Genomic DNA, 10,159 nt, shown 5'->3' with positions numbered 1-10,159 from the left:
TGAACTACAACTCCCAGGCCGCCCCGCGCGGCCACCTCACTTCCCTGCCTACCCGCTTCGCGCTCGGGAGACGGCGCTCTCCGGTTCGGAAGTTGACGCGGACGCTTCCGGGTCACGCGGCACTACAGCTCGAGTCATGTGATACCAAGATGGCGGCGCCGCGGTAGTTGGATCCGGGTTGTGGCGTCCGTGGAGCCGCGACGGTTTCTGCCTTCGGGGAGTGGGAGTCGCCACGCTTGGCTGGTCCGTGCTGCAGCCCGTAGCCCCGCACTGGGCATCCGTCCAGAGGTGGGGCTGTTGCCGTGGCGGTGTGCTCGGGGGAGCGCCGGTGACCTCGCTGCGGGTGCCCTGCGCCCGCCGCGGTCGCGGGAGGAGGCGAAGGGCAACCAGTCTCCTGGGTCTTCCTGACCTGCGGAGTTCCTGAGGCCTCCGGAAGCCTTGAAGGAGCCACACCTTTGAGGGGCTGCGGGAGCTTGAACCTCCGGTTTGTGACTCGCAGCCTCGGACCCCTGAGGGCGCAAAGAAGACTGCTCCGCAGGCACTTCGCTTCCTCCTCCAGAGGCCTGGCTCCCCCGCGTTGGCTACCTCCGCAGTGTGTCCTACTTCTTCTCAATGTTCTTCCCATATACCTGGAAATATGATCAGCGCCCCTGACGTGGTGGCCTTCACCAAAGAGGACGAGTACGAGGAGGAGCCTTACAATGAACCGGCACTGCCCGAGGAGTACTCGGTGCCGCTCTTCCCCTTCGCCAGCCAAGGAGCCAATCCATGGTCCAAACTGTCCGGGGCCAAGTTCTCTCGGGACTTCATCCTTATTTCCGAATTCTCTGAGCAGGTGGGACCCCAGCCCTTACTGACCATCCCCAATGACACCAAAGTTTTTGGTACTTTTGATCTCAATTACTTCTCTTTGCGGATCATGTCTGTGGATTACCAGGCCTCCTTCGTGGGGCATCCTCCTGGCTCTGCCTACCCCAAACTGAACTTCGTGGAGGACTCCAAGGTGGTGCTGGGAGACTCCAAGGAAGGGGCTTTTGCCTACGTGCACCATCTTACCCTGTACGACCTGGAGGCCCGTGGCTTCGTGAGGCCCTTTTGTATGGCTTATATCTCGGCAGACCAGCACAAAATTATGCAGCAATTCCAGGAGCTCTCAGCTGAATTTTCCAAAGCATCAGAGTGCTTGAAGACAGGCAACAGGAAGGCTTTTGCCGGGGAACTTGAAAAAAAACTGAAAGATTTGGATTACACCAGGACAGTGCTACACACGGAGACAGAGATCCAGAAGAAAGCCAATGACAAAGGCTTTTACTCATCTCAGGCCATCGAGAAGGCCAATGAGCTGGCCAGCGTGGAGAAGTCCATCATCGAACATCAAGACCTTCTGAGGCAGATCCGCTCATACCCTCATCGCAAGTTGAGAGGGTCCAATTTGTGTCCTAGGGAATCGGAGCACACCCAGGATCCGCCCAGCCAGGCAGCCGCTACCTCTGACCTTGAAGAGTCTGCTGATACCGACCATTACACCTGCAGACCTTCCTACACCCCGAAACTCATCAAAGCAAAGTCCACCAAGTGTTTCGACAAGAAGCTCAAGACCTTGGAGGAGCTCTGTGACACCGAGTACTTCACCCAGACCCTGGCGCAGCTCCGCCACGTTGAGCACATGTTCAGAGGGGACCTTTGTTACCTCCTGACCAGTCAGATTGACAGAGCACTCCTGAAGCAGCAGCACATCACCAGTTTCCTTTTTGAAGATTTGGTGGAGGTTGGCGACAGACCAGCCGAGAAACAGGAGAGCACAGTCTCTAAGCCCCATCACTATGGGCTGCCTTCTGAGTCTCCGGAAGACTGTTTGGTTCCTCAAGTGTTAATCAGCGTGGGCTCCTACAAATCCAGCGTGGAGTCCGTGCTCATCAAGATGGAGCAGGACCTTGGGGATGAGGCATCAAGGGGAGCGGCGGTAACGGAATCAAGCAGTTTTGACCCCCAGGAGAACTTGGACTACCTGGAGATGGACATGAAAGGGAGCGTTAGTAGTGGAGAGAGCATCGAGGTTCTGGGCACAGAGAAACCCACCTCTGTGCTGTCGAAGTCTGAGAGCCAGTCCAGCCTCACGGTGCCCTTGAGCCCCCAGGTGGTCCGGAGCAAGGCGGTCAGCCACAGGACCATCAGCGGGGACAGCATCGAAGTCCTCAGCACCTGCCCCTCTGAGGCCCTCATCCCCGACGACTTCAAGGCCAGCTATCCAAGTGCCATTAATGAGGAGGAGTCCTACGCAGAGGGCGGCCAGGGGGCCATCCTCTTCCAGGCAGGCATCAGCCCTCCAGAGTTGGGGGAGGCCGAGGAGGGCAGCTCGAGCCTTGCTTCGCTACAGACAGACGCCTCTTGCTGCATTGGGAGGGAGGCTGGTGCTCTGCTGGTGCCGCTCTCCACCCCAGGCCACACAGTCTCTGATGAGGACGGGGTCGTGAGCGTTCCCCCACAGCGCTACCGGCAGAAGGACCAAGGGTTCCACGTGGACTTCTCGGTGGAAAATGCCAGTCCTTCCCGAGACAACAGTTGTGAAGGCTTCCCTGCTTACGAGCTAGACCCGAGCCACCTGCTGACCAGCCGAGATGGCAGTAAGACCAGCCTGGATGACCACTCCGACGCCACCAGCTACGGGAGCAGCGTAGCCTCCACCAGCTCTGACAGGACTCCCTCCTCCGTGCCTCCTGCTGGCCTCTCTTCCGAGAGGCACAAGAAGAGGGCGGGCCAGAACGCCTTAAAGTTCATCCGCCAGTACCCGTTTGCCCACCCAGCCATCTACTCCCTTCTCAGCGGGAGGACGCTGGTGGTCCTGGGGGAAGAGGAGGCCATGGTCAGGAAGCTGGTGACTGCACTGTCAATCTTTGTCCCTGGCTATGGCCGCCATGGCAAACCCGTGAAGCACTGGCTCTCCTCCCCTTTGCACATCACGGACTTCCAGAAGTGGAAGCTTATTGGCCTGCAGAGGTAACTGGTTATGGGGTGGGACGGGCCCTGGCCGTGAGAGATGAGGTGTTGGGTGGCCGTCCCTTGGGGTGAGGTTCATGGGTCCTGTGGGGGGCCCCACACCAACTCACTGTGTCACTTTTAGCAGATCCTTTCCAAAGGGACTTCAGTTCCGAAGTGTTTCCCGACCCTGGTCTGTACCTTGTTGTATCAAAATTGTTTGGGAGCATTTCCTAGAATCACTTGCTCCTTGGCCCCACCTGCAGAGATTCTGATCAGGTTGGCTTGGGGGATGAAGTGGAGTCACATGGTTTGCAGCAAGGTTTGGGAATGACTGGACTTCTGGATCTCAGGTCCCTGCTGAGTCTCTAGTTCACACTGTAGTGTAAATGACTGAGGTGAGGTCTGGGTCTGAGGAGGGTAGTGGTGCTGGGAGAGGCATCCTTCCTGGCTACCCCCTCCACTGTCCTGTCGGCTGCGGGAGCCTATTCCTCTACCTTTGAAAGCTTTCTGTCTCCACTTTACTCCCTTGTGCTTTAGCAGTTCCTTTTAGGGTTTTCCACTCTGTTTGTCTGGCTTGAGGGACTCCTGCTCTTGAGTGTGCTCTGGGCTCAGCCTCCTCGCTCCTGTCCGCACACCTGCCTTTTCTCACCTGCGACATGCAGGCGTCGAGGGGGGTGATAGCTGGAGTCCAGTCCCGGGACCATTGAGAAGGGCATGCTTGAGTTGCTCTCCTGCAGTGGGCACCCAGGCAGGGCCCTCCTCCCTTCTGGGGAAATAGGAGGGTTGCGTCACTGAGCAGTCATTTGACAGATGTTTACTGAGGCTGTTAAGTGGCAGCTGCTGTGCCCAAGGCTGGATTACAGATGTGTCCGCAGTGGGGCATCCCTGTGACAGGCTGCCCTGCTCCTGCCCCAGCTGTGACCTCTCTGTGGGCTGGGTGTTGGGCCAATTTGTGTCTGATCCCTATCTGCTGCTCTCATGTCCCCACAGGGTGACGACCTGCCCTGAGGTAGGCAGGCTGGGCGGCAGGAGTGGAGCCAGGCCCTGGCCCCTGGCCTTGGAGCCATGGAGGGTCCCTCCAGGAAAGCGGGAGGCCCGTCAGCAGTGACAGCTGAGACCTTGGAGATTGTCTGATGACTCGTGCCATGAGTCCTCCTTCCCAAAGCTCCTGAGTGCACAGGGGTTAAGAATTGGGATATGTACCCCCAGAGGGTCCTGCTTGGGGGTGAGCCACAGTGGACAGGCTAGGGCCCTTGCCCTCCAGGGCACCTGTCGCTGGAGGGTTGACTGAAAGACCAGGAGGAGAGTGGGGACCGGCCTTGCTGTGGCTTCTCTGAAGGTGTCCCGGGCAGTGAGCTGCGATGAGGTGAGGGGCACTCGGGATGAACCAAGGCTAGGGCAGGGGTCCTGCAGCTGCCCTTCGGAGCAGGAAGGGGCTGCCTCCTGGGATGCACGTTGAACCTGGGCCCCAGACGTGCTCAGAGCTGAGGTGGGTGATGAGCCAATCCAGCAGGCAGATCGGACACTGAGACGGGAGGCAGATCGAGGCCCCTGAGGGTCAGTGCTAGAGGGCCCAAGCAGAGGGTGCCTCTGTGTGTCCACGGGGCTCGGTCCCATGTGCGACGTCTGTTTGGAATCTGAGCTGGACCCAGGACAGTCCGTACCCCCCTCCCCTGGCACTCCTTCCCTTGGCTGAGCGAATCCCACCCGCCTTCCCGCCTCTGACATGCAGGGTACCGCATGGGTTACAGATCCAAGTCTGCAGAAGCTCCTGGCACCATACTGGTCAGCACCAGGCTGGGGGTGAGGGCCAGGTGCTATCCTGAGCACCCTGGACTCAGCCTTTGTGGTGACCCAGTAGCTAGGACCAGCGTCTGTCTTACAGATAAGACAAGGCTCGGAAGTGAAGGAACTTGACCAAGTCATAGAAGAAGAAATGATGGTGTACATGGGGGTCAGGGAGGCTGGGTGAGGTTTGAGTTGGCATAAGCCAGGCACAGCAGAGAGGACCTGGTGTTCAGGCAGAGCAGAACCTGCCCCCCACTGGAAAGCTTGGCATGGCTGCAGGGGAGTCCCCAGGGAAGTAACAGCTGGGCCTCAGAGACCAGCAGAAAGCGGGTCATCAGGGTTTCATGGGCCACACTAGGATTTGACCTCCATTGTGAGGGCTGAGGAGCCCTGAAGATCGTCATGACCACATTTGCCTTCCAAAGAGCACTAGCGAGTGGGGCTGGCTGGGGCTGGCCTCTTGAGAGGGGGCCCCACCCCAGCTTCTACCCCTTGACCTTGATCTGTGTTTTTCAGGGTGGCGTCCCCCGCCAGTGCCGGTGCCCTGCACGCCCTGAGCCGCTATAGCCGCTACACGAGCATCCTTGACCTGGACCGGAAGACCTTGCGCTGCCCGCTCTACAGGGGCACCCTGGTGCCACGGCTGGCGGACCACCGCACACACATCCGGCGGGGCAGCACCTACTTCCTGCACGTGCAGAGCCTGCTTGCGCAGCTGTGTGCCAAGGCCTTCGTCTATACCTTCTGCCACCACCTGCACCTGCCCGCACATGGCAGCGAGGCCCCGGAGCTGGCTTCCAGTCGCCAGGCCAGCTTCCTGCAGCTGACGCTGGGGCTAGTGCACGAGGATGTCAAGGTGGTGCGGTACCTGGCAGAGCTGCTGCGGCTTCACTACACGCAAGAGCTGCGCGGGACCAGCCAGCCTGCCCTCAGGTTCGACTACGTGCCCAGCTTTCTATACAAGATCTGAGTCCTGCCCGGCCTCAGTGACTGAGAACTGTGACCCAGGGTTGGGGAGGTGTTGGCATGACTGGGCGGTCCTCTGAGTTGTTCAGACTCCTGCTGTTGTCAGCGAGAAGGACAGCAAGGCAGCAGCCATGGTTCCCAGGTGCCTCTGGGCAAGGGTGGAGGGCCTGGCCCTCTGGCAGTGTTCCTTGGAGGAGAGTGGTTGGGGTCGCGCCCAGAGGCTGGGACAGAAGAAAGTCTCTGTGGTGGATGAGGGCAACGGGGCAGAGCCCATGTGGAGGACCACACTGGTCACGGGCAGCTTCTCTGGACACTCAGACAAGCAAGGTCAGGGGGCAGCTGTTGCCTGGAGGACATCGTGGGAAGCAGGACGAGGCCCTTCACTTGGCTTTGTGGAGCCGCCCTCTCAGGGAGGCCCCTGAAGGCACCCTGCCCAGTCCTCACCTCCTGACCAGGCATGGAGGCACCTGTCGCTGGGCTCCCCAGCTCAGCAGTAATGAGCAGAATCACTGGCACCCCATTTTCAGATCTGTTCTCGGGGGTGGGTAGTCCTGGAGATAAGGCCACGGGGTTCCTCGAGGAAGAGCCAGCCCTGTCCACCCTTCCCTGGCCGGGTGATTCTACTCTGTCCTCTGAAAGGGTCTGCCGACAGGCTGGAGCTCAGTTGGCAGAGGTCACCCCAGTCCTCACACCCACAGCAAACCTTTGCAACCACTTCACTACCTCGTGGGGTGTCGCGGGCCTGGCGCCCGCTGGGTCCTGTTCAGCTAGCCACCAGGCTGGGGTCTCCAGGAAGGTTGTGTGGCAGTCTTAGTGATCTGCCTCAGGGGCTGTGCCGGCCTGGAGCGTGGGCACCTACGGCAGCTTGCTCTGCTGCACCCTCCCGCCCCCGAGTACCCCACACCTTCACCCACCAGGACCCCCGAGGCTCTGACAGTTACCCCTGATGTATATAGATGGATGGTTTTTGCAACCTTGAGACTTTCGTACCTTTTTTTTCTTATGCTGTTAGAGAGAACTCTTGGTGTTACTGCTTTACGTTTCCCCAAATTGTGATAAACACACCTGAACCAGCCACAGTGGTTGCTCCTGAGCACGTGTGTGCAAGTCTGCTGGGGCCGCATTCTGTGTTGTTGGCTCCGTGTCACCTCAGTCCGGTGGCTTCTCCCTGCCTGGGCTTCTGCTCAGGGTCTCCATTCCCACTGGAGGGCTGATCCTGCTCCAGAGTCTATGACTGAGGCCCCTTGGGGGCATTATGTCGCCTTTTCTCGGCTCTGTGTACCTCTGCTGTCACCTGTGTTCCCCCAGAGGTGTCTCCGGGGATGGCCCGGCAGCTTTTAAATGTGCATTGTGGGCACCGGCAGGAAGGCTGCCCTCCTGTTACTCCCCACTCCCCCTCCTCGTGTTCTGAGGCTGCTCTGTTTCCAGGTAGGTGGCTGATTGTGTCTACTTGGGCCTCCTGGGACATGAGCTTTTGTGACACCTTATGTCCAGGGAAGATCAGCGGGCCATGGGGCCCCAGTGACCAGATACAAGGTGACCACTGGCCCACCTGTTTTGTTCCTGGGCCATCAGCATGGGCTCAGCAGTTCACACCTCTTACTTGGGAAGCTGGGAGGGGCAGCAGGTCAGTCACACTGGCCTCCTTGAAGCAAAAGTCCAATTCTGGAGAGTATTTGTGCAGAAGCTACACCTTAAGTGGTCAGGAGACCCGCAGGGTGTGGAGGGCAAGCCTGGCTGGTGTGAGCAGGCCTGGCCATGGGGCAGCCACAGAGTGGGCACCCAGGAGCCAATCCCTTGAGCTGTGTCTTCACTGAGAAGTAGCCTTTGCTAACCAGTGGTTGAACTCCAGCATTTAAATTTTAGTTAAAATCCAGCTCTGCAGTGTGGCTGTTTCACAGGCTTGCTTGATGGCAAGTATGTTTCTCGTCAGAGGATCTTGAAGGGGAACCAGGCCCTCCCTGCCCGCCCACAGTTCCGGAACCTGCCGGAAGTGTCAGACATACCCACAGTCTGAGCAGTGGTGGCCTGTGCAGCAGCCTATCTTGTCTTCCCTGTAATATTAAGTGTTCAAACACCAAGACACTTAAGAAATCAGGATATCAGCGCCCCTAGTACTTCTTCAGTCCTAGTGTCACCTTGGAGGCCCAGGCACCGAAACCTTGAGGTTGGTTTCAGCTTCACTTCCAGTCTGTTACGTGCACTACGCGCCGCCCCCCCCCCTCCCCCCCCACTTTTAAAGCAGTCCAGGTTATGAAGAACCTGCTCAAGCTGGCAGTGAAGAGATTTCCAGAAGCTCCACACCCGCCGAACCCTTTTGGCAGCCCCTGGGGGTCTTGCTCCTTCAGTAGAATCAGATCCCGGGTCATTTCCCAGTTGGTTCTTTAACATCTTGTTTTAGGTCAGTTACCATGTGCAGAGATTGTAAATTTCACCCCCAAACTAGTGACAAGTTGCAGGAAGGCTGGTAGATTCTCCCCCAAGTGCCAGGGCTGCTGCAGCTCGTGGCCCGTCCCCGGAGGCCTAGCAGTCCAGACAACCCTGCACGCAGCTTGCCGACCCCTCCCCAGCCTGATGTCGCCGTCCGGCCAGCTGCTCCCTCAGTCCACGATGCTGCCGCTGCCACGTGGTCTCCACACAGACAGGGGCCCTCAGCTAGTGGACAGCCTTTCCCATCTCCCTAGAGGCTTGAGAAAGTGCCTTGGCTCGTGCTGTGAAGCAAACCAACTGGCTTTCTGGCTTTTCCCCAGTGTTGTGATAGAAGCTGCTAAAACTGGAATTTTTAAGAGAGACGGCATTAACAGACTGCAAAAAGGAAAAGCATCAAAAAAAAAAAAGGAAAAGCATCAAATCTCTACTTCTGCCCAGAAGGAAAACCAGCTTCAGCTAGGGTTTGAGCACACTGGCCCTACCTGAGGAGGTTTGGTTACCACTGCTGTGGGGAGGAGGGAGCAGGCGTGTGGGGTGGGCGTGCGGCGGCCTGGGGACGCCCCTTTCTCTCAGGCTGGGCAGTGTGACGACCCCACAGCCTCCAGAGGTGGTGGCTGCCCTGCCCACTGTGCTGGAGCTGCCACCCACCACTGCGTTCAGGCCACAGTGAGAAGCATAGGGCGTGACAAAGTCGTATTTGTCACTTTTTTAAAGGCTATTTTATTATTGCATGTTCCTTGTCGTGTGTGAGTGTGGGTCCCCCGGGTGAGCTGGGCACTGCAGGGCGAGAGCACGCTGCACATGCATGTGCCCGCAGCTCTCGGTGTGGCTGCACCAGTTTAACCAGTCATGCCAAACAAATAGTATGAGAAGTGTACTTTTTAAGAAATTAATTTATTTGAGTTGAGATATTTTTGAAATATAAAAATTGGTTGTATTTTTTAAAACTATAATTCTTGTAGACATCCTGTGGTTAAAAATTTAACTGTGCTTATTAAAAATGGTCATCTATGTTTTGCACTTGAGATTTGTGGAAAATAAAGTTTCTCTGGGAAGGTGACCTCTGGTTTCCTGATTAGGAGAGGGAGATGGTCGTCTGGACCTTGGTGGCTCCAGACTGGCTTCCAGGGCCACCCGTTCCAGACTGGGAGAGGAAACCACACATGTCCCCCTCCTCCCAGGTGTGACAGCCGGACTCCCACCTAGCTAGGTGGCACCCGAACAAAATCATCTGACTTGGGATTCTGGTTGAAAGCACAGGCCAGGACGCTCCCTCCTCGCCCACGACATCAGGGCTGAGCCCTTGTCTGGCATCAGAGCAGCTTCTCCCAGCTGCAGCTCAGTGCTTCTCTTTGTCACATGTCCCGGGTCGGGGGGGGGGGGGGGGGGGAGGGAAGCCCAGGGGATCAAGAGGGGGTAAAGGTCGCGGTGTCTTCCCAGCAGCTGTGCCCATATGTCTGGATAATTAAAGTGGAATGGCTAAATTGTATTCCATTTTCCCATGATAACTGTATTTGCAGCTGTAAGAAGGTGAGGTTCAGATTTATACTCCTTCATAACTTGTCCCAGAAGCTTTAAATGTTGATTTTTAAAGAAGGTAAAAAAGAAGGTAGCAAATTCTGAAAAGAGGCCTCTGGGAGGGCCTGTGTGGGGCCCACAGGGCGCTGGGTCCCTGGGCGGGCGGGCGCTCCTCTAGAAGTCAGGTAGGCCAGGCAGCGGGAATAGGGTGGCGAAGCTCTCCACCTCTGCCCTGAGGGCCGCCACGGCCTGCTGGTGCTCCTCAGCCCCTGCCAGCTTCTCCATGAACTCCTTCAGGGTGGCTTTCACCCCTACAGCGTCCTGTATCTTCAGGGTCAGCTCTATGCCTGTGCCAGTGAGAGACACCAGTGCCCAGCGGCCAGCCAACCGCTCTGCCGTCCAGGCCCCAGTGTGCCTCCCACCCACGCCCACCACCCTCTCTGCCCACGTATTCTGGGAGAGACTCTGTCCCCTGGCC

At 57.8% G+C, this 10,159-nt stretch overlaps 2 protein-coding genes across 5 annotated transcripts in view; one reads left to right on the top strand and one right to left on the bottom strand.

Annotated features, from left to right (window-relative positions):
• Window positions 1-124: 124 nt before the first annotated feature.
• Window positions 125-9,223, top strand: SMCR8 (SMCR8-C9orf72 complex subunit). 2 transcript variants are annotated; one of them, XM_070479227.1, is made up of 3 exons: window positions 125-2,997; window positions 5,284-5,700; window positions 8,484-9,223. In XM_070479227.1, exons 1-3 carry the CDS (start codon window positions 638-640, stop codon window positions 8,647-8,649), a joined length of 2,943 nt encoding a protein of 980 aa, XP_070335328.1. In that variant the 5' UTR covers window positions 125-637; the 3' UTR covers window positions 8,650-9,223. The 2 variants fall into 2 exon arrangements, with proteins under 2 accessions (XP_070335328.1, XP_020769739.1); XM_020914080.2 differs by having other exon boundaries at window positions 5,284-8,576.
• Window positions 9,039-10,159, bottom strand: part of SHMT1 (serine hydroxymethyltransferase 1) — a 29,160-nt gene continuing 28,039 nt past the window's right edge. For all 3 annotated transcript variants that reach the window (XM_020914083.2, XM_020914082.2, XM_020914081.2), the window contains one exon: window positions 9,039-10,028. In XM_020914083.2, the coding sequence (XP_020769742.1) occupies window positions 9,856-10,028 (173 nt within the window). In that variant the 3' untranslated portion in view covers window positions 9,039-9,855. The remainder of the gene's footprint in view (window positions 10,029-10,159) is intronic.

This window comes from Odocoileus virginianus, chromosome 17 (assembly GCF_023699985.2).
Source record: "Odocoileus virginianus isolate 20LAN1187 ecotype Illinois chromosome 17, Ovbor_1.2, whole genome shotgun sequence".
NCBI lineage: Eukaryota > Metazoa > Chordata > Mammalia > Artiodactyla > Cervidae > Odocoileus > Odocoileus virginianus.
The sequence above is the reverse complement of the archived record's forward strand: the minus strand, read 5'-3'. Positions and strand labels throughout refer to the sequence as shown.